Genomic DNA, 24,332 nt, shown 5'->3' with positions numbered 1-24,332 from the left:
CCTGGGACGGCCTGTTCCTGTATGCGTTCCCTCCGTTGTTGTTGCTGCTGCGTCTCATCAGTCAACTCAGATGCTCCCGGTGCAAGATGATCCTCTTCGTACCGGCGTGGCCGAGGCAGATCTGGTTCTCGGACCTTCTGGACATGTCAGCGTCCCCCCACCCCCAATCAAACTACCGACGGACGCGTATCTTCTCGCCTAGGGAAGGTGGCGCCATCCTCCATCACGACCCAGGATCACTGAACCTGCAGGCCTGGCTCCTGCAGCAGTAGAGTTCCGAGGGTACGATATCCCGGCACACTGCAAGGAGGTGCTTGCAAAGGCCAGGGTGTCCTTGACTCTCAAGTGCTATGGACACAAATGGAAGAGGTTCTCTGTCTGGTGCCATGCACAGAAGATTAACCCTCTGCGGATTATGGCCCCTCAAGTGCTGCCGTACTTGCTATCGCTGGCCAAGGCGGGGCTGGCACATGGCTCCATCAAGATCCATCTGGCGGCTATCTCCCGCTACACCAGAACTCCGGGGCGGTCATCTTTGTGGTCTCATCGCCTGGTGAAGGAGTTCATGAAAGGACTATTCCGATCGGTCCCCCCGCTGAAGGTTCCGAAGCCTGGTGTGGGAGCTCAATGTGGTGCTGACCAGGCTCATGGGGCTGCCATTCGAGCCTCCTCATTCAGTACCGTTGAAGTTCCTGCCGTGGAAGACAGCGTTTCTTGTGGCCATCACCTCCGCACGACGATTGGGAGAGATCCAGGCCCTCTCCTGTAAACCTCCATTTCTGACATTTCACGAGACGAGGGTAGTGCTGAGGACGCACCCGTCCTTCATGCCGGACTTCCATCTCAACGAGCCCTTGGAGTTACCTGTGTTCTTCCCGTCGCCTTTGTCTCCGGCTGAGAGGACTTTGCACTCGCTGGATGTGGCTAGAGCGCTGAAGTTCTACGTGGACCGCAGGAAGAGTCTTCGGAAGACATCACAGCTGTTTGTGAACTTTGGCCCTGTGAACCAAGGGAAGGCCCTCCCGAAGGCTTCCATTTCCAGATGGCTCTCCGGCTGCATCATGCACTGTCACCGGTTGGCAAACCGAGCATTGCCCGTCCGTCCGAGAGCCCATTCAACCAGAGCGATCGCTGCTACCACAGCGTTCCTGTCTGGTGTGCCCCTGCTGGACATCTGCAGGGCTGCTACGTTGAGGTCGACACACACCTTCATGAGATTCTACTGCGTCGACCGGGATTCCAGGGAGGAGTCCAGAGTCGGCCAGGCAGTGCTGCTCAACCTGTTCGCTTGAAAGTGAGCCTTGTGAGGAGGTAACAGATGCTTAATGTTGAGTTGTTGAAATGCTTAATGTTGAGCCTTGCCACCTCCCGTGGTTGTGCCTGTGTGTACTGCTATGTATTCTTGTATTCATGAGCATGTGAATCCATGCCAGACCCCATGCTGGAGAAGGAACAAATTGTTGTTCTCCAGCATGGGTCTGGTATGGATTCACATGCGAAGCCTCCCTCCAACCCCTCTGCGGCTCTTCTCTTGGTCCTACTGCCACTTTACGTGCTACCAAATCTGAAGATGGCTGCCAGAGGAGGGGCTTAGGTAGAGGGTAGTCATTGGCTGGGGGCAGTATGACTCAGAGACCAGTTATTGGTTATTAGTAGAAAGACAGTTCAGAAACGAAACTGAAACTGATTTTTCTTCTTTACTGAGGATTCCCAGCCTGACAACGGGGAATATTCATGAGCATGTGAATCCATGCCAGACCCATGCTTGAGAACAACAGTTACAGGTAAGTAACTTGTTCCCTATCCTAAGGCCCAGCCAGAGACTTGCTAAGAAAACCTGAAAACCCAGCTCTGACACAAACCTAGCTTTGCTACAAGCTCAGCTGTAATGTCTGAAGATAAACACAGATCCATAGAGAAGCCAAAACCCAAAGTGAACAGTAGAACCACGAAGCTGTAACCCAAAGACTATCCAGAAATGTCTTTAAGAATAGCGAAACCTATAAATCATGAAGGAGACCATGGGGGCTGCCTCAATCTGGGATTCCAAGAATAATAAGGGCGAGGAGTCCAAGATTTACTTGCGCCTTTTTGAAAACAAGTATCTCCTAAACTTCAAGCCTGAGAAAAGGCACGGACATATCCCAACCAAAATCGGAACACAGTGTTAAGTGACCGTCACTTGTACTTGCCTCATCGTTACTGCACTTGGTCAGTGACCTATGTGATTGTCATCTCTCAGCACTTACCCCAGCTTCTGACTGACTGAGCACACTTGGTCCTCCCCCGCACCTACCAACCCTTTTCCTCTCCTGCACCTGTCTGCGCACTTGCACGGTCGAAATGTACCATGCCTTGAAGATCGTCTATCTGTTTTTCCCTTGTATCCCCTCCTTGCATAGTGGCACCTCAATGAACTTGGAAAAACTGCAGAATCAGTGTCAGACCCATTTGCTGTTATCTGCACTGTTAATTGTATGATATGCACTTGTTCCATGCACTTACTGTGCCTAGTGTGAGCTTGTATTGTTCAGAAACTCAAGGGTTCTAAATGACTTGTTTTTTCCCCTTGTTCCCCCCCCTCCATGAGTGCCTTGAAACACTTGCTTTGTGTATAGGCGCTTTACAAATAAACAATACCATGCCATAGCTATGAAGAATTAAAAGCAGGGTTGAACTACTTGAAAACAACCTTGGTCTTAAACACTTGCATGGATTGTGTTGCTTTGATCGCAGGGAGAAGAGTAAGGGAGGTGGGATGTATTGAGAATTAGCAGGAGTATGAGCAGAGGGGAGGAAAGACATGTAGGTTGAGGACTTAACATCCCAAAGGTAGAGAAAGGAGAGCAGAGAGACTTGCAGGCAGCAAGCAAGTGGGGGGAAATAAAGTGAATTGGTTTGTGATGGTGATACTTTGAGGTGGGAGGAGATCTAGGTAGACTGTAGAGTGTGCAGAACATTGTCGGTGGGAGCAAAATAATAGAGGGTAAGGTCAAGTGTAGGCTAGCACAGTAGTCAAGTTTGTGAAGGACCAGCATAGATTTTAAGATTTGTGCTGAGTGGTGAGTGAGGTGCAAGCAGATCTTTCTGATGATTAGGTCAATTCTTAGCACGGTTGCAGGTGTATGTTGGAATTATTGATTTTAAGTTTGCTGTTGAATAGGTCTCCTAAGTTACGTGCCATGGGTCATGAAATGAGGAAGTTAGGAAATAAGGGAAGGGATAGTGGGGTTGACATTGCGGACTGGTAGAAAGTTGACTTGCGTCTTGTAGGAGTTGAGCATCAAAGCGCATAGAGCCATCCAGTGACTGATGGCAGCAAGGCAGTTGGTGATGTGTTCGGAGATCAAGGATTGAAGGGGGGAAAGGACAACATAATGTGGGTGTCATCAGCATCGAGGTGGTAGTGAAAACCGAAGAGCAGTTGGTCTAGGAATGATCCTTGAAGGATGGCCACTGGACGGGTTGTGGGGAAGGTTGTTCCCAGAGTTCCACAAGATAAAGAAGGAGCTGTAATGGAGATATGGGGCCACCATGCAAGTATGTGCACTTGAATCCAACAAAGGAATGAGTTTGGAGGTGGGAGGGATGATCCACAGCTTCAAAAGCTGCAGAAATGGAGGAGGATGAGATGGAAGGAGAGGGAAGAGTGAAGGGCAGGGGTCAGAAAGTTGGAGGAAATGGGTGAGATCCGTTTCAGTTGAGGTTTTACTCAAAAATCCATATTGGAAGGGGTGGCATAGTCTATCTCCTTCAAGGTAGTTGACAATATGTTTAAACAATTGAAGACAACTCTCAGAATGATGCGACTATAGTGGTGGGGCAAACGACACAGGTCAGTAGAAAGAGGGATTGTTAGGATAGCAATGTTTTTGTGATTGATAAGACCATGGGTATTTTATAGCAGGTTGTAAAGATACCCGATTTATCCCCTTTTACGTGACCCAAGCAACGTCTTCTAACATACCTCTTATACATTCACTTTGTCAGATATGTACTTCTTCATGCATTTACTTTGTCTGCATCTTCCCATTGTTAAGATGGCAATGGATATGGTTAGGATTAGATGTAAGGTTAGGGTTGTGGTCAAGAAAGATGGAGGAAATAATATGGCTTAGAAAAGAAGAGGGATTACAGGCTGTCTCCCCTTGTAATGCATAGGTGACTCTTAAGAGAAGTGAAAGACAGAAGAAGAAAAGGTATGAAGAGGTAAAATTGACAGCGATATGGCAAAGTGAATGAAGTAAGGACATAGATCCCATACCTGTTGGTAGCAATTGCAGAGGGAGAACCGGTAAGTGAAGTTTGAGGTACGCAGGGATGATTGAGAGTACTGGATGGGTTCACTGCCACGAAGGATGGGTATAATCTCTGAAGGGGTGGTGGTCCTGAAGTGAGATGGAGAAGAGAAAGCAGGGGGAGGTGGGAAGAAGGGGAGACTGGGTGGAATGTATAGAAGGGTTGACCAAGTTTCACATATTCTAGTTACTTTGGAGGTGAACTAGGAGGCTAGGTTGTTATTGGAGATTGAGGGGAGTAGGGAGCAGTTGGTTTTTGGAGTAGTAGGAGCATGGCCTGGAGGTGTATGGACAGTTTGCGATGGTGAGAGTAGAGATAAATATAAGGTCAATGTATTAGGAGGATTTGTCTGTGAAGACCAGTAGTGAAGGCAAGGAAAGAGTCCTTGAAACCAGGATGAGAGTGGGGGAGCATGCTTTGCATCAGCGGTGCAAGTGGAGACGCATGGCTGCCCCCACCTGCTGAACGGCTTGAGAGAGACAGGGTTCAGGGCGAGGGCGGAAAGGGGTGAAGAAGCTGATTGGATAGTAATAGTCAAAGCGGATGGCCAGTGCAGAATTGAAATCCATAAAGTCAAGTTCAGTTGAATGCACAAATGAAGAAAAAGAGCTTGGCAGTGGCAGGGGGGTTCTGACCTGGTTGAGAAAGTTATACATTTTCTTTTGGTGATTGAGGCAGAGGAACAGAGAGGAGATGAGGAATGGAGATGGTGAAGTGGGTAGGTGAGCGAATAATCTGGTGGCCGGCAGGTCAACAGAAAGAACAGATTAGTTTACAGAGGTGGATGGCAAGATGGAATCTAGGGAGCTGCCATGCCTATGAGTAGGAAGGTTTGTAGGTTGACCAGAGTGAATTTACAGTAAAAACCAGCTGTAGTCAATGGGCTTTATTCATATTGGAGAAGTTCAGGTTGCCCATTGTGATGACGGGAACATTGTTTAGGAGTGATTTAACTATGAGGTCAAGGTCAGAGAATAGATTGATGGTTCCAAGTGGGCATTCGATGAGAAGGCTACCGACAGTGGTAGGCAAAAGGAGTTTGATATAAATATATTTGAAGGAGTTCAGGGGAACAATGGTGTGCCCCTGCTAATCATCAGACCACAAACACTGCCTTTTCTTGTTAGTTGTGGGAAGTGGCAGAAGGTAGCAAATTCAGTGCGGTCGGCATATCGCATGACAGTTCCAAGAGCAGATCTGCCTTTATCTAACAGCCATCAGAGGTATGGGGTGATGGGAGTCAAAGTGATCAATGAGAAATTAGGTTTTGTTACTTGGGGATTTGGCATTCCAGAGGCCCGGGTGACTTCGGTCAGGGAGCAAAAAGGCAGAGATGTTAGTGCAGAGGTCAGAAGCCAGTCCAGGTAAATGTAGTTGAAGTGTGTGGAGTTTGACAGAGCGGTAATCATTATGCCGTTTAGGAAGTATAAATACGATGGGGATGGTGAGAGAATTTGTATGGTTGAGGAAGAAAAGTGGGACAGATTGTGGGTGTTGGCAGAGGCCCTTAGAGTAGAGGAAGTGAGGGAACATTGAGGAGGAGGAGGACTAGGATGGTAAAAACCATGGGGAGTTGATGGGATTCTACAGATTGTAAAGAGAAGGGTTGGGTTGAAGTGTGGATCTGGGCGAACATGGGTGGGTGCTTACGTTAGCGGGTAGGCAAGGTTTACAGTGGGATCAGGGGTTGTGGCCCTAGCACCACACTGGACTAAACAAGCGATGCCCTTAGCCTAGAAGCCCTTTTCAATTAATGCCTGGCAAAGGGCATCGTAAGGGCTTGGCTTCTGTGGGTATGCTCCTTCCTTCATGAGGCTATTGCAGACTTGCTGGAGTTTAAGGTACCGGTGCCAATGATGTCTGGCCAGGCAGTGCTCGGCTTCACATTCGCTCCATGTAGGAGGTTTGTTCTGTAGATGTGACAGGTCTGATGGTTTACTCCGTGAGTCAGGGCTGGCAATCATTGGGTCCAGGGAATCACCGGAGACCATATGTAAACTGATGGCTTCCAGAGAGCACTAGAATACGTGAGTTGCTTATACATTTGAGGGTACTTAATCCACCAGTGTTGAGTGTATTGCTCTTCACTAGTTGAGTTTTGTCTACTTGAGCACCTAGCCAGCTTTTACATTGTGCCTTGCTTTGCATTTCTTAGTTTCCACTTAGCACAGGGTGCATGATTTTCATTTTAGTTTATGCAGAATACGTTCCATGTGCTCAAATTGCATAGATCCCTTCAACGTTTCAGTAACAAGGTTCTCAAATGAATCCCACACTCAAATTTGGTTGGGGGCTTTGAATGAACATCAGTTTTTTTCTATAAAATGGACTGACTCAAACATGCAAGCTATTGGTCTCATGGAGTAGAGGCTGGTTTATAAACCCAGGCATACTTTGATGCATTACTGACAATAGCCATAACCTGTGGAAAGCATGATGTACCTCATTAATCCTTAATTATGCTCCTCCCGTCATCCTCCCTTCTGCCCCAGAGAATTGATCTTCATGCGGCAGCATGCCTCATCAAGGGTCTACGCAGATATGACCACATCAATCCGACCATCATCGATCTTCACTGACACCTACTGCGCACACAAATCACCTTCAAGTCTTGCTGCATCATCTGTAAGGCAGTCTCTTTCAAGACACCCAGCTACTTGATGAGAAACTCGGCATCTCCAGCGGACAGCGCACCACCAGAAGCCAGGACGCATGCAGACTTCAAATCCGCCACTGCAAAAAGGAAAGGACCAAAAAACAAGCCTTTTCTGCCTACGCCCCAAGACTATGGAACCTCTTCCCTGTCAGCATCAGACTCTCCCCCACGGTCCTAAAAGTCTGAAAATAACTCAAGACCCACCTCTTCGAGGAGTCTCTCCTCAACAACTAGGCCATCACATCGCCACCACATCACCTGACTCGCTGCACGCCGTCCTCTCTGCCACCCTGTACAGCTGTATCCCTCCTCTGTATCCTACCCCCTCTGTATATCTGTTCTTTTGTTACTCTGAAAAGCGCTTCGTTATGCATCTGTACTGTTGTATACCTCTGTAAAGCACTTTGTTGTGTATCTGTATTGTTGCATACCTCTTTAAAGCACTCTGTTTCTTCTTGAAGCTAGGTCTCGCTCAATAAATACAATAATAATAATTTATCAAATAAATAATGTTCTTACATTAATATGTGGTATACTCCTCTAGGGAGAAGAAGATGAAGTTATCCTAAAATCTTGCATACGTCGGAAATCAGACTCTATCGAGAAGCGGTTCTGCTTCGATGTGGAAGCTACAGATCGGTAAGTCAATTGATATTTCACATTTTCTCTATGCCATCTTTATTTTTAGTCATCTTTTTGCATTTAAAAATCTAGATGAGCCAAATAAGCACTGTAGTGTTGGTAAGCATTAATGCATTACCAACACAGCATAATTGTTCCTTTCTCCCTTATCAAGCTAAGTTGGGTGTTTGAGATGCTACAGTTTGGTGATCTGGTTTGTGATAGCATAACATTGTTAAATAGTTTGAGCTGCCATAAGCTGCTATATCATATTTATTTTGCGCATTGATATGGTAATGAATGGTTGTTGGGGTCAGAGTGCCATTGGGTTATCATTTTGGACATCAAGATGCCATTTGGATATTTAGTTGGATCATTGAGGCCCACAGCATGTGTGTATGGGGCCATGAGATTCAGTAGTATGGTTATTATCTACATACAATGGCGTGATTATTTGGGTCATTGAGTAGCTAGTTCATGCTCTTTTGGGTGGATAGGACATTACATGCAGATTTCAGTAATTTAGCATTCTTTGCGCCTTGCATTTGCCCCATAGAGACACTATTTAAGCAATAAGACCCGAGCAGTAGAGCGGGATTGGGTAATGGCCCTGTGCCCAGGTTACAAACCTGAGCGAAACAAGGTCCTTAACGATGGGTCGCAGCATTGTTACCACTGATCTGACCCGCCGGTGAGGGTCTTATTGCTATTAGCACCCTGAGTTTTCAATCCGGAAACACAGGGTGCAGACAGTAATGTCATTTTGTTGGACTGAGGGGGGGTCACACTTAGGGCATCCCATTCATTCAGACAAAATACCTTCCCCAAGATGGCGGCCATGGCGATGGAAGCCAGGTCCATTTGTATGCCGGCCGGTCGGGTATGTGGAGCATCAGTGATGATTGCATCGCCGCCGAAGGAATCAGGTAGGTGGATTAGGGGGGTGTGGAGGGAAGAAAACAGTGACCGGAGGTAAAGGGAGGGTGTGGCGAAGATGGCAGGGTGGGAGAGCAGCCTTCAGGTTGCTTGAAGCGCAGGCTTGGATCGTGGTAAGCAGCCCACGATCCGAGCAACCTGATAGGCTACCACACCCACCCAGGCTGCTAATTCATGTTTATTTTGCTCATCTATGTATGTTATGTGATTACTTGGGAATTCTGTATTTCATAGCTTGGTCACTTGTGTCATTGAATTGTCATAGTATTTAAACCCTTGACATATGGCATGGTTATTTGGGTTATTCGGGTGCAACATTGTGATTATTTGGGGAATTGAGATGAAATAGCATAGTTTATTCTCATCATCTGGTGCGTAGGGATGACTATTTGAGTTGTTTTGCAGATGGCTCAAAGATTGCTCTTACACTCTGAGACGTTTCAAGGGTTGTTATTAAAGTTGTGAGTGGACCTAGGACCATCTCTCTCTTTCATCCGTAAAGCTCCTTCCTCTCTACCCCAGGCTTTCCTACCCCTGGGTTACTAGATATTGATTGTTTCACCCCCAGTAAGCTAAAAGAATGTATAAACTCAGATGGTAATCTAAAGGCACTCTGCCTTATCTTTCTAAGCCCCCTCCGGGACTTCCGAAGTTTGCCTACACTATACAGTGGTTAGTGCCCTGAAGCGGCTCTAGGGATATACCGTACAGGCACTCTGCCCAATTCGGTCTCCTCTCTTTCACGCCCAATTACTCTTCTCCCTCTCACTTCCTGATGTTCTTCTCTTGCTACTCTCCTTGGAACTCCATCATCCTTTACTCGTCATGCTGCCTACCTCTTCCTTCTCTATTTCTGTGATGTCTCTTGCCTCTTTCTTAAGTTTCACCTCCACCTTTTGATGTTCCTACTCTTTCCTCCTTCCCACTGTTCCTCCCTCGCCCACAGCACTACTTATCCCTCCTCACTACTCCTCTCTGCTCCATACTATTACTGGCTCCTCCACACTGCTGCTACTACTCCTTCCTCCACACTCTACTCCTTCCTCCAGACTACTAGCACCCCTCCTCACTATTACTACCTACTCTCCTGCTCCTTACCATACACTCACAACGCAGTACCACTTGCACTCACTGGACACTAACTCACCTGATTTATAAACTGCCTCCACCGTCCTCTCCAACTTCTTTCCTCCTGCTGGTCTCTTGATCTGCCACTTCATGCTCACCTAACCAACCACACTTTCCTGTTACCCATTACTTTATATTTCCCCCCTCGCTGCCACTGATGCCCTTTTCCTAACCAATCTAAATCTGTCTTTCCCACATGGGATATGTCATAATAAACAAAAGATTAAATGGCAGTCTACTCCCCGCCATTTGTTCCCATGCAAGCCCACTGTGGAACAATGATGGCAGCACAGGTAGTTGTAAGGGTGCAAAAGTAGATGCGATACACAAAGGTGGCATGCTTGTTGGCATGTACTTTTATTCAACAGAAAAATAACGAAGACCCTCATCCGTCCCAATAACTAAGAGGGGTTTCTCTGTCTCAAATAAAACTAAGGCTGGTTTCAGAACGTCTGTCAAAATCAAATAGTCCACTGTCCTGTTTCCCAAACCTATTTCCCTCCCTTACACTTCAAATGAAAACTATAGAATAGGTTACACCTGAATTCCAGAAGGGTGGCTCCCTCCTTCTGGATGCTTTTAGCCAGTTTGTCAATGATGGTAGACCACACTCCTTACCCTGGCACTCACTAGGTGTTTCTGTATAGTTCCACACAGGGGCGTTTCCTTTACCAAGGCCTTCTCGGGCGATTCTTTACAGTTCAACAAAGGTTGGGGAAATGTCACGCTTCCACAGGCCCTTCTTAGGCTCTTCTTTAATAATCTCAGTGATGTCTGGATATTTACCAAAGGATATATCTTTCCTCCTCTGGTCTTCTCTTGACGTTTACCAAAGGATATTTATCTTTTTCCCTGGTCTTCTTCTGATTTTTGCCAAAGGATACCTCTTTCTCCATGGTCTTCTATTCTCATCATGTGGATCCCGGACCCCCTTCTCAGGTGTATGTCTCTTAACGTTGTTGTCTCGCATGTATAATTCTCCAATTGTCTCAGCATACAGGTCCCAGATCTTGTCTCTCTTCTGTTTTCTCTCGGGTGCTCTCACACTCAGTATATGTCTGTTTCTTTTCTCTGCTTGGTCCCACTGGGACGAGGAAGATGGTTCCACACTTCGTCCCAACCACAGCCTCAAGGGGTTCCCAGTGCCTTCCCCTCCCCACTCTGTGTACCTTTCTAAATTGGTCTGCAAGGGATCCGGTCCTTGGTAACACCGGCAAGCTTCTCTGGCTTCCCCTTGGCTCTCGCGATCTGCTCTTGGATTTCGGCAGCTCCTCCACGCTGATTTCTCCCCGCATGTCATGTCTCGCCTGGACCACTCAGCTGGCTTCCTACCTGCAACCAGACATCGGGTTTCCCAACCTTCAACTTCCTTCTCCAGGCATCTTCTGCGCGGCCTCGCTTCCCTGCTGGATGCTCCTCTGGGGGCTGGACTGACCCTGAGCAAAGTCCTTCATCAGTTCTTATGGTTAGTCAGCTCTTGAATCTCGGATAGCTAGCATGATTGTCTTGGTCACGCTTAGGGCTCTTCATTGCCCTGCTATTCTTGGTGTGAGTACTTGTGGAGCCATCTAATCCCATACTTTCCTCACTCTTCTTCGTCACAGTATTGTCTTTCTTATAGACAGGGCTATTATGATTGAAGTAACTAACAGAAGAAAGAGGAGACGTAGAGGATGGGGTGCTGGGGCCCTATCCGTGTTGTGTGGTGTATAATGTAGGACAGAATGGTGGCTAACATAGTCTTCTTCCTTGGTAGTCTTTGCTGCTCCCGCCTGGGATCCTCCCACTGAGTACCACCCCACAGGGGGACTATCTAGTAGCAGCCTCACCTCCCTGGACCGATGGGACAGGCCTCCCCTCCCAGGGAGACCTGACGACACCAGGGGATTCGTCACATAGTGCAATGTGTAGGTTAGTAGTAGTGGTGCTTGGTCTGAGGCCTCACCTACACTCTGAGGTCACAGTGATCTGTGTCATATTCCACGCCCCTCATTTTGTCCCTGGTGGTCTAGGGGGTATGGCTTAGGCCCTATGTGACCCCATGTTGTGGGCAGTTTTGGATGGTAAGCATAGCACAGTCTCATCACTGCAAAAATAAATCCCAGCTGTCTCTTCCTTTTCCTTATTGCTTTCAGGCAGTGTATTGCAGTCGCGGGAAGCTGCCGAAGAGTTGCTTTGCTTTTTCTTTGCCAGATATTGGCTTGAGATGTCCTGGTGCCAACAGGGTGCAGTGCTGGATAATGCACTCTCTCTGTAGATTTCTGCTGCGTCCCAGATCTGATGTCTTCTGGAAAAGGCACGAAGATACTGGCAAGCATCTTGCTTGACAGGAATGGCATGCGATAAATGTGTACTGCAAAGATTCATGCTGACATAAAACGGGGGCAGGAGTTGGGAGCCTCTCAACTGTCACTGTTGTCCTAAGGGGCAGGGCTGGCTCTGGAGTATTCTCTGGTAGGCCTCCCACTCCCTCTTGACAAGGCCAGGCCTCTTGCATTGTCACAGGAGCTACTGCATGGTTTAATGAGGGGACATAGGTAATGTTGCATTGTTTGCCATCAGAATGCATTTTTGAATGTTTATTTTGGAAATCGTGATCCTATGGGCTAGATACTTGTTACATTGGGATAGCACAAAATGGTTATTTGGGACATTGAGATTTTTATTTTGTATTTAGGAGAGGGAATATAGTACTTCCACAAACATTATACAAGTCCATAGCCCATGCAGGGTGATTTACAATCCAAGAGTATGATTAATGCGGAAGCTACAGTAACCTGGCTAAGAAGGTGGTCACGCATAGTGGGGACGGCATGCTCAAATACTGGTAACATAAAAGACACATATGTAATATTTACAATATACCATCCGGCCAAGGACAGGGTATGGGATCATGGGGCGGGATGATGCCACTGTGTCTTGTCAGGGGGCCTTCCAAGGATGAGGAGGTGCTTTTTCAAGGCATTTGTGAACCTAGATATTGAGGGAATGCTCTTTATTTCAGTGGGGGAGGGCGATGTTCGAGCGATGGAGAGTCAGAAGGCAGGATGATCTGATGCAGGAGGGGGCTCAGAGGGAATAGGGAACCATGGGAATGACAAGTTTATTTTATTTTTTATTTGATTGATTGGGCATTTATAATGCACCTATACAACAAATGCTGTTTCAAGGCACAACAAGACAGACGTGGTGGGGGGGAGAGGGGAGATGACGACAAACAAAAACGGTTCCAGTAAGCCTTGTGACATTCGGATCGTGCAAATGCAGAAAAGGAAGGGAAGGGGCATGGGGAGGGGCGAGGAGGGGGGAGTGCCAGTCAGAGCAGAAAGCCCTACTGCTAAGGAGGGAAAGGAAGTGCAGGTTGGCGTGGGGAGCGCCCAATGGTTGCGGGGTGGGGGTTGAGGAAGTAGTGGGCCCCTGTGTTTATGCGAATGCTAAGGGGAGGCCAGGTGGACAGGTGTCAGGGAATGCAGAAATGCAGGGGAGTGAAGGTCCACAAGCAAGTGCTGAGAGGGCTCAAGGTGGTGAAGGCCCAGCCAGGTTAGTGCAGGGGAGGAAAACCCGGAAGGGCAAGTGCAGGTTCGGGGGCGGGGGTGGGGGTGTCAGGGCAGAACGAAGTGCTGGGGTAGACTGGGTGAGGATGGCCTGGTGCCCTATATGAATCAGAAGGAACCAATCAGCCAGTCACAATGCGGCATAGTGGGAACATTAGCAGGGGAGAGGGAAGGAAGAAAAGGAGGGTCTTGAGAAGCTTCCGGAACTTAAGGAGTTCCAGCTCAGGTCTGAGAGGGGCAGGGAGGCCATTCCAGAGGGAGGCTCCTGTGGAAGAGAGAGATCTACCCCCTTGCTTGGAAAAACATCAGATTTGCAGAGAATTTCAGCTAGAAGACCGAATGGCGAAAGCCGGGTGGTATTTAGGTGAGCGAGAGTTGGATGTAGCGGGGTCTCAGGCCCAGAACGCCTTGTGGATGATGTAAAGGGTCTTGAACTTGTTGCTTGCAGCAACCGGGAGCCAATGGAGAGATTTTAGAGCTAGAGAGGTGTGGTCCCTGGGCTTGAGACTGAGGATAAGCATTGCAGTCCTATTCTGGATTAGTTGAAGGGTGCGAATGGAGGAATTAGGAAGACTGCTGCAATTGTCCAGCCTGGAGAGGACCAAAGCTCTGGAGACATTGAGTTTCTGGTTGAATGTGAGGAAAGGGAGAATGCCTCTGCAGAGGCGCAGTTGAAAGTGGGCCTTCTTCCCAAAGTTTGTGAAGTGAGGCGAGAAGAAGACAGAGAGGAGTCGAAGATGACACCAAGGTTTTTTGCCTCACAAGAGGGCGAGGGGAGATGCCCCATGGAGGACGGCCAGAGAGAAGGAGGGAGCTGGGGTACCAATGAGAAGGAGCTCAGTCTTACTGGCATTAAGGCAGAGATTGTTAGCAGTGCACCATGCCTGAATAGTAGACATACAGTCAGGAATGAGAGGAAGAAGAGGAGGGAAGCTTGAAGGAAAGCTGCGTGTCATCCGCATAACACTGGAAGTTAGGGGAGAAGGTAGAGATCAAATGGGCTAGACGGGCATGGTAGGTGTTGAAGAGCCACAGCTGGATTACGGGAGGCAATGTTGTCCTTGATAGTTCTGGAGGAGCAGGGGAACACCTGTTTGGATGAGACTTTCATAGAGCGGACTTGTCTAGAGACCTCATCAAGTGATCCATTTTAACAGGGGACTATTGTGATAGAGGGCCTGGCAGCCAGGCATTGGCCACTGGGTGGACTTGAACACCAAGAGATGAAATGTGATGAAGAAGCAGTTAAGCATGGAAAGCCACCCGGTGTGAAGGAGGCACAGGGAGGTTGTAAGCATTGTACGAGGTTTAAGAAGGTGCAGGAGGCAAAGGTTACTACTTTGTCAAAGGGCAAAACAAAAGAGTTCTATAAGGAGACTGCATCATAATCTAGAACGCTAAGGTCTGGACCAGCCGTTAAAGTAGAGACCCGCAAAGGGACCTCGCAGGCAATTACGGTACCGCAATTTGTGGTACCGTAATTGCCGCCTTCCCCATTCCCATTGAGCCCTATGGGGCAAAAATGGGAATGGGGAAGGGCCATGGGGAAATGGGGAAATACCGCCCGCCAACCTTCGAATGGGGTGGTATTTCACCATGGCGGACTCGTAACAACACCGGCACCAACCATGGTGCTAATAGCGCCATGGTTTAGCGCCGGTGTTGTAATGAAGGCCAGTGAAAGCCTGTACTCCGATATATTCTTAGAGACAAGAATACTTTGCAAGGAAAAGTTCAAAGACAATCTGCATGGCAGAAGGCATGGGTGATGAGAGATGTTGGGCTAATTGGGTGGCGAGGTAAAGTCAAGTCCACCTCCTGGCACCTGGGTCTGAGCTTACGTGCTGCTTAGTGAACCGAATGTTCCAGACATGGCACAAGCATGCCAGCTAATTGTAGAGGTCCGTATAATGAAGCGCCTTATAGTTTGAGGGTCAATGATATACTGTGTACTTAATAGTGTTGATGATGACGTGTTCTAGAGGTAGATATAAGTTGTCCACCCGCCAGTAGATATTCAATCACAATCCCAGCCCTTATAGGAAGTATGCTTAGATGTTCCCCTTGAGCCTATCACAATCACTCATAGGTTTTTCTTATTTGCCACGTAGTATGATGTCACGTCTGACGTATTTTCTTTTTGCATATAAGACTGTTTTCATGAGAAATGTTGTAACTCCCTGTTTTAGATAATTGTTAATAAAAAAGCACATTTGCCATCTTCCTGAGTTGGTTTGATTATTTTGTGTACAAGTTATTCTGCATCCCCATCCATTGTATGCACAATACCCAAAGGGCCATATGTTCAAAGCTTTGATTAATTCCACCACATAAACTGATGGTTTGACCAACCGGTCTGTTCTATATATTGTGTGTTGAATGGATTATATATATTGTTGAATTTGACATGCACATTCTACCATGTGAACAAAATTAATCTTTTTTTTTTTTTAAAGAAGATTGGTTAGAAATAAGTCTAACAAAATGTATTTATATATCAATATATATACTAGTGCCCTGTGGGATCTGTTCTATTAGTATATAATTAGTTCTAAATGTAGATGCGCTTGGTATTAAATCATGTATTCAGTAAATGTACCACTGTTCGAGAAGTAGCCAGAAGGCTTTATCCCCTCAAGTGGGTCCAAAGAGCATTACGTTTTTGTCAAGTCTGTCTTTCTTAGCCAGAACTCCAGCTGAAATTCCAAGAATCATTTTAAAAGCCCTTTCTTTAATAGCTGAGTTAACATAGAGGTCCCTTGTTCCAACCACCCCCTAAAATACATTAGATTGCTCACTTCCTTGAGCGTCATCGGGAGGATAGCTCAGGGGCCTTGGAAGCAAGACGACACAGAGCACCACTGGTTTGATCCCCCGGTCTGCGCTTAGAAACCTCAGGGTATTAAGCGTGTTATAAATAGCCTATCATATCATATATCATCCCTCTCTACAGAAGAGTCTCCAAATTGATTTTCTCATTCCAAACAATTCCATTAGTAGTTTGCCACCATTACTGCTCTAGTCACATGCAGCAACCCCTGAATGCCCCTGTCCCTGTACATTAGCCCTTCCATACTGTTCCCAGACATACCGTCCAGCTCTAGTATCTCCATGGCGTACACTGCTGATTTGAATTGCCAGTCTATGGCCACTCTTAACAGTGAGTTCCAAAAATATCTATGCAGATTATGCAATCCAAGTCCATCATACCTCCCCAAATTATTGAGTGGAGTAATCACCACTCTTGGGCTCTACCCTTACCAAAGGAGGATGTGATGTCCATTCTCAATGTGGAAGTCCTCCCCTCTCAGAACAATTGGCATATTCTGGACCACATATAGGAATTGTGAACAGGACATACATGTATATTGTCCTAGCCAATGTATTGAGGACAATGTAAGGTGTGCCCATTGAATAAGATAAGTTAAAATCAAATGCACAGTTTAGGATTCATGTGTCTCTATAGAAATATAGCCACTGGAATGTCCTGCTTGAATACATAGGTAATTGAAGGTTTCCTCCAACACCTTAATGGGACATGTCTATGGTATAGCTTCCTCTCTCCCCTGCACTGCACATCATGCTAATTTATCTCATTTTGTATAGGCCAGAGCGCCTATTGAATTGCTTGATAATAACTATAATCACTGGGATTGAGTAGTCTGGTGTTCCAACACAGACAAGCTAATCATCCACTTACAGTGAGGCTACAACCTCCCTTCCCTCCCATGGTCCCCCCAAAATCTGTAGTTGCTGGATCCCAGTTTATCCACTCCGCCTAGAGATCTGCACCTATGCAAACAGGAGAGGCAAGAAATGGAACCTCTATTATTACCCTACCCAATTGAAGCAAACAGAGGGGCCATTTCACCCTGACCCTGGCCATTACAACGACGTAGACAAGATGCAGCCAAGCCAGGAATTCCGGACCAAACCCTATTCGGTCAAGAGGCACAAACCTAGAACGCCATTCCACAAGTCAAATGCATTCCAGGATTAACACCTTCTGTTATGGGTGGGCCAGGACTCCTATTATTCTGAAAGGAGATTTGCCAGCACCCTGGTCATGATGTTCATCTCTGTGTTAATGAGCTAGGTATTTTTCTGCTGGCATCTCCCCATTGGGGATCATTACTGTTGTAGCTTCTCATAGGTCATCGGGAAGCACACAGTTTTTCCCTGCACACCACAAACATCCCCTGCATGCGTGTTCCACCATGTCCTTCATCCAGTTCCAGAAATCTATGGGCAACCTATTTAGCCCCTGGAACATTCCTAATTGCAGCTGTAAAATAACCCTACACAGTTCCTCCTCAGAGAGACACTCCCGGGCCCTACCGCTAGTGTTTCACATTGTGCATCTGTTAATCTTCCTATCGGGAGGTCATGGATAAATGCCTAAAATGTATTATCTTTGCTGGCTTTTTGGTGGAGTACACGTCTCTGTAAAAAGGTCTACGATTACCTTGTCTTCCTTTTGGTGGGCTGTTGGTAGATGTGTGATCCTTATCATTACGCATCTGTGTACCCTTGTGCCTTTTGTTCCACAACAAGTTTTGTTCCTTCGGTTCGTCTTCTCTTCTCTTTAGCTTTTTGCTCCTGTAGCACATATTCGAGGGGTTTGGGTCCTCCGACGTATTCCATATCTATGACATGTAATCACCACAGCTGTGCTGCTTCGGAAACTTTTTTCGGCGTCTGCGTCCTGTGTCGATGACGTCGATGCGCAGTCGTCGAGGACCTCCTCCGACGTCGGACGTCATCCGATGTGATAAGTAGGACGCACGACGCCCGTAGCCTCAGTTCCGTTTTTTCCGCGAACGTGTTGCTTCGTGAATCTCGGTTAACGCCTCGACTCTTTGGAGTTCTGTTCTTCTCGGTTCTTCGAACCTGTTCGTTTTTGTGAAAATCCTTCGTGTGAAGATGTCTTCTACTTCGTCTTCGACCCCGCGTCCTGGCTTCAAGAAGTGCAGGGAGTGTGGGTCCAAGATGTCGGTGACGGACTCGCACGACGCCTGCCTCTGGTGCCTAGGGGGAGGCCCACGACACGGATGACTGTATCGACTGCCAGTCGCCTGTCCCCAAACCGACCTGTGCTTCTTCCTGTTTCTAATATTGTGCCCTCTGTGAGGAATCTGAAGGCGCCCTCACTTTCTTCCCAAAATTCCTCCTCCCCCAGGTGGCCAGAGAAAGGACATCGCTTTTGGATCCTGACCCTGGGTGTGGATATGTGAGGGAGGATCACCTGGGAGGAGAGTTGGGGAGTTGGGGAGTGGGGGTGAGGTACACCTGGGTGGGACACAGTATACCCCATTTCTCCAGCATGGGGTCTGGCATGGATTCACATGCTCATGAATATTCCCCGTCGTCAGGCTGGGAATCCTCGGTAAAGAAAAAACCAGTATCAGTTTCATTTCTGATCTGACTTTCGTAGTAACAACCAATCACTGGTCTCTGCGTCATACTGACCACAGCCAATGACTGCCCTCTACCTAAGCCCCACCTCTGGCAGCCATCTTCAGATTTTTACCGCACGTTCATGTGTTGGGATCCTCGTGCTATTGCTCTCGAGCGTTAGTGCTATTTTTTCACGTTTTTTCTCAAAAACTTCTTTTTTTCGGTCAAAAGAGCCTCAAGCTCCACCGACTCTCTATCCGATCAACGGGGATCCGTGTCGGATTCGTCTGCGCCCCTCAAGGGTGAAGATTTCGTCGAGCTACGCTTTTGGAGGACTCCAGAAGTTTCTCAGGCCCGGTCATGGCCCAGGAGAAGGGAAGCTCGACGCCCGGAAAGCTGTTCAGGGTCTGCCCTGGATGCCAGCTGCAGAACCTCTTCAAGGAGGACGAACACTCTTTTTGTCTCTACTGCCTACATGAGGACAAGACGCACGTGGAGAAGGACTGTGCGTTTTGCGGCAACATGTCGGAGCGGACCATGAAGGACCGCCATCAACGTCTCGCCAACTGGCTAGAAGGGAAGAGCCCGTCCGGCGAGAAGAAGAAGAAGAAATCTGAGCGGTCTTCTAAGACCTTTGAGGACGCCCCGGCGACGGGAGTCCAACATAAGGCCAAGCACCGTGAGTCCGCTGGCACCGGGAGCGCCGAACGGTCGGGCTCTACGGGCGCCAGGCAGGGCGCACCCTCCCCGGCACCATCAACCACGAGCCAACGCTCTGGGTCGGGTAAGAGGAAGGCCGAGCACCCGGCGAAGCTCCTGGAGAGGCCCCGGTCAAGCTCGAAGGCGGAGGGGGAGCGAGGTGGTGTCCCCCCCCCTCAAGGATAAGGCGGTGAGCGCACCTAAGGTGGTGAAGGCCTTAATCCATCCGGCCAAGCCCTCTATCGAAACTGTCGCGGCGGCCCTGGCTCAGCCTGTGCAGGCTACACCAGTGGTGGCGACCTCGGGGCTCAGAGTCTCCCTGCCACCTCGGAGGGAGTCCTCTTTTGTGCCCATCGATAGGACCCCCGTGAAATCCCCCGAGGGGAAGGGAAAGGGGGGGGGCAGGGCGTCGTCGTAGATTCGGCTTCAACCTCGGAGGAGGAACTGGTCGAGGTCTTAAGCCACGGCCTCGGCGTGGAAGAAGACCGGCCCGTCGGGATGGATCCCGACGCAGGTGACGACGACATAGTCGAGGGTACCGACGGGGCCCCTGATCGCCCGTCGGATTCCCCTCTGCCAGCACCGCAAGACAACTCGGCGGCCATTTTGTTGGCTATACAGTCCTTATGCTCAGAGATAAGGACGAGACTACCATTGCCGACGGAGGAACCTCTCCCGTCGGGGGACCCAGAACCGGGACCTTCTGGTGTTCCCCCTACTAAGAAAAGAAGGATCCACCCGCCACCTCCTTTTCAGCCGTCGCGCCCCGTCCAGCCCTCCTCCCCGTCCACCCGAGGGGATGATACGGGGACTGACACGGCAGCGACGGGTACGGACGACGAGGTATACGACGAGGATGTACCGTCGTCGCCTCCCACCAGGGCTGCTCCGCCCGACGAGATTGGATCGTTCCACTCCATGATCACCAGGGCATCCAAGCTTTTTCAACTCTGCCCTGAGGAGAAGAAGGAAGGTTTCCTTTATCAGCGGCGCGAGGCCAAGAGGAAGACGGTCCTCTCAGTGCCTCTATTGGACGACATTTGGGATGAGGGCCTCACCCTCCTCAAGAACCCTTCCACAACGCCAGCTAGAAGAGACCGGTACGAGAAGAAGTACCGGGTCCCGGACACGGCCCCCCTGTGCCTCCGGGCGCAGCCTACCCCGGACTCCGTCGTCTCCGCGGCGGCCAGGAAGAAAGCGGGGGGGGTGCGGCCTCCACATCGACTTCCCCACCGGACGGTGAGGGAAAGAAATTGGACGCTATGGGACGCAGAGTCATCTCGTCGGCAGCGACGACGATTAAAGCGGCCAACGCCTTGGCTATCGTGGCCCGCTACGACAGGGAGCTCTGGTACAAACTGGCTCCCCTGCTGGACTTCCTGCCGGACGACAAGAGGACAGAGGCCCTGGAGATCCTGCAGGAAGGTGAGGTGGCTTCGGACCACGCCATTATCATTGCGACGGACATCGCCGACACTGGGTTCCGCCAGTTGGGCAACGGCGTTTGCCTTAGGCGGCGTGGATGGCTCAAGGCTACGGACTTCCGTCAAGACGTTCAGACCAGAGTCCTGGACATGCCCTTCGATGGGAACAACCTGTTTGGGAAAACAGTGGACGATTCCCTTCAGGCCATTAAAGCGGACACTGAGACGGCCCGGGCCCTGGGAGTTCTGCAACAACGACGGACGCCCTTTCGGAGCAGCGGAGGCAAGGGCGCCTCCAAAGGTTCCGGCGGCGGTTTCTCCACCTACCGTCAAGCGGCCCGCTCGTCATCTCAGGAGGCCTACAGAGGACGAGGCAAGTCCGGCGGACCCCGCCGTCGTCGCCAAGGAGGTCAAGGCGGCAAAGCCTCGTCGAAGCAGGATTGAACCGGCCGTGGGGTCGGGCCCCCACCGAAGCACCCCGGTGGGAGGCCGGCTGGCGAGCTTCGTCAGCGTGTGGGAGTCCATCTCCACCGACCGTTGGGTGCTGGACGCCTTGGCCCGGGGCCACGCGCTCGAGTTCCAGAGAAGGTGCCCGCGCGTCCCCCCCGTGGCCAGGAAAGAACTTCACGTCCCTCAACTTCTCCTGGAGGTAAAAGCGATGCTCAGGAAGGGCGCCATCGAACTCGTCCCAAAGAGGCTTCGGGGCTCCGGAGTCTACTCGAGATACTTCCTCGTGAAGAAGAAGACGGGGGGATGGCGCCCCATCCTGGACCTGCGACGTCTGAACAAGTTCATCAAGGCGCAGAAGTTCCGGATGGTCACCCTCCAGCACGTCCTGGGTCAGCTGGAGGAAGGAGACTTCCTGTCGTCGTTGGATTTGGAGGATGCCTACTTCCATATTCCCATCCTAAAGGGGCACCGAAAATTCCTCAGGTTTGTGGTCCAAGGGCGTCATTACCAGTTCAAAGCCCTCCCCTTCGGACTACGGTCGGCACCCAGGGTATTCACCAAGTGCCTCGCACCGGTGGCGGCGCAGCTGCGCCGCGAGGGGGTCCACGTCTACCCCTACCTGGACGACTGGCTCATCCGAGCCAAGACGAGGGAGCTCGCCGTGGTTCACACGGCAAGGACCGTCCAACTTCTCACGGACCTGGGATTCTCCGTGAACTACGCCAAATCCCACCTGGTACCCGCGCAAGACGCTCTGTTTCTGGGAGCGAGGCTAAACACAGTGTCCCTTCTGGCCTCCCCGTCGGAGGAGAGGACCAGGACCATCCTGGGCAAGGTGCAGCGGATGTTGGTGGCCGACGCGGCCAAGGTGAGGTCCATCAAGTCCCTCCTCGGAATGATGTCTTCCTGCATCTACCTCATTCCCATGTGCAGGCTCCGGATGCGCCCGTTACAGGAGTTCCTGGACGCGCGCTGGATCCAAACGACGGGCAGCTTCGAGGAAAGGATCACACTCGACGAGAGTTTCCGACAAGCGATCCGGTGGTGGGGCACCCGCGCGCATCTGACGGCGGGATTGGACTTCCAGACCCCAGCCCACCAGGAGACAGTGACCACGGATGCCTCCCTGGAAGGGTGGGGAGCGCACACCGAAAATCTGCACGTAAGAGGCCTTTGGCTCCCGACGGAGAAATCCCTACATATCAACGTCCTGGAGCTCCGTGCAGTGTTTTGGGCCCTCAGGTCCTTCCTTCCGTCCCTCAAGGGCAAGGTGGTGAGGATCTTCACCGACAACACCACCACCATGTTTTACATCAGGAAACAGGGCGGAACCAGGTCCCCAGCACTGTCCAAGGAGGCGCAGGACCTGTGGCATTGGGCCATCGCCCAAAGGATTTTTCTGGTGCCGTTTCATCTGGCGGGGTAAAAAACACCATCGCCGACTCACTCAGCAGGGAGCTGCGCTCGTGCCACGAGTGGGAGCTACGGCAGGATCTAGTGGATGCCTCTTCCGACGGTGGGGCACACCCCAGATCGACCTGTTCGCGACGGCGACGAACTCCAAGTGCCGGAGGTTCGCCAGCAGGTTTCCCCAGGTGAGGAGCATGGGCGATGCTTTCTAGTTCCCCTGGGAGGGCCTGTTCCTCTACGCGTTCCCTCCTTTGCCACTGCTAATCCGGCTCGTCAACCAGCTCAAGAGGTCACGGTGCAGGATGATCCTCGTCGCACCTGCGTGGCCGAGGCAGATATGGTTCCCGGACCTTCTGGACTTGTCGGCGTCCCCGCCAATCAAGCTGCCGGTGGACGCGGATCTACTCTCCAGAGAAGGAGGCGCCATCCTCCACCACGACCCGAAATCGCTGAACCTGCAGGCCTGGCTCCTGCAGCGCTAGAGTTTGGAGGATACGACATACCGGCCGACTGCAGAGAGGTTCTTGCAAAGGCCAGGGCGTCCTCGACTCTTAAATGCTACGGACACAAATGGAAGAGGTTCTCTGTCTGGTGCCACGCACAGAAGATTAACCCTCTACGGATTACGGCCCCCCAAGTACTGCCGTACCTGCTGACGCTGGCCAAAGCTGGACTGGCACACGCTTCCATCAAGATTCATCTTGCTGCGATCTCCCGATACACCAGAACCACGGGGCGGACGTCCTTGTGGTCTCATCGTCTGGTGAAAGAGTTCATGAAGGGACTGTTCAGATCGTTCCCGCCGGTGAAGGCTCCGGCCCCGGCGTGGGAGCTCAACGTGGTGCTGACCAAGCTCATGGGACCTCCGTTCGAGCCTCTGCACTCAGCTCCGTTGAAATTTCTGTCGTGGAAAACAGCGTTTCTTGTGGCCATCACCTCTGCACGACGAGTGGGAGAGATCCAGGCCCTTTCCTGCAAGGCCCCGTACTTGACTTTTCACGACACGAGGGTAGTGCTCAGGACGCACCCCTCCTTCATGCCCAAGGTACCGTCGGACTTCCATCTCAACGAACCCTTGGTGTTGCCTGTGTTCTTCCCGTCGCCTTCGTCGCCGGCTGAGAGGACTTTGCACTCGCTGGATGTGGCTAGAGCGCTGAAGTTCTACGTGGACCGCACAAAGTGTTTTCGGAAGACGTCACAACTCTTTGTGAACTTTGGACCTGTCAATCAGGGGAAGGCTCTCTCGAAGGCTTCCATTTCCAGATGGCTCTCCGGCTGTATCATGTACTGTCACCGGTTGGCGAACCGACCGCTGCCTGGCCGTCCGAGAGCCCATTCCACCAGAGCGATCGCAGCTACCACAGCGTTCCTATCTGGTGTGCCCCTGCTGGACATATGCAGGGCTGCTACGTGGAGGTCGACGCACACCTTCACGAAATTCTACTGCGTCGACCGGGATTCCAGGGAGGAGTCCAGGGTCGGCCAAGCAGTGCTGCGCAACCTGTTCGCCTGAGGTGAGCCTGGTGAGGAGGTAAGATGCTTAATGTTGAGTTTGATGTGATGCTTAATATTGAGCCTTTGCCACCTCCCGTGGTTGTGCATGTGTGTACTGCTATGTATTCTTTATTCATGAGCATGTGAATCCATGCCAGACCCCATGCTGGAGAAGGAACAAGTTACTTACCTGTAACTGTTGTTCTCCAGCATGGGTCTGGCATGGATTCACATGCGAACCCTCCCGCCTACCCCTCTGCGGCT

At 50.2% G+C, this 24,332-nt stretch overlaps 1 protein-coding gene across 2 annotated transcripts in view; it reads left to right on the top strand.

Moving 5' to 3' along the window:
- Positions 1 to 24,332, top strand: part of ARHGAP26 (Rho GTPase activating protein 26) — a 2,838,701-nt gene that overhangs the window by 1,007,064 nt on the left and 1,807,305 nt on the right. For both annotated transcript variants that reach the window (XM_069652460.1, XM_069652459.1), the window contains exon 10: positions 7,500 to 7,594. In XM_069652460.1, coding sequence (XP_069508561.1) covers positions 7,500 to 7,594 — 95 coding nt within the window. The remainder of the gene's footprint in view (positions 1 to 7,499; positions 7,595 to 24,332) is intronic.

Source organism: Ambystoma mexicanum, chromosome 3p, assembly GCF_040938575.1.
Source record: "Ambystoma mexicanum isolate Mex_15411 chromosome 3p, UKY_AmexF1_1, whole genome shotgun sequence".
Classification (NCBI taxonomy): domain Eukaryota; kingdom Metazoa; phylum Chordata; class Amphibia; order Caudata; family Ambystomatidae; genus Ambystoma; species Ambystoma mexicanum.
Note: the sequence above shows the minus strand (reverse complement) of the source record. Positions and strands in the feature narration are given on the sequence as shown.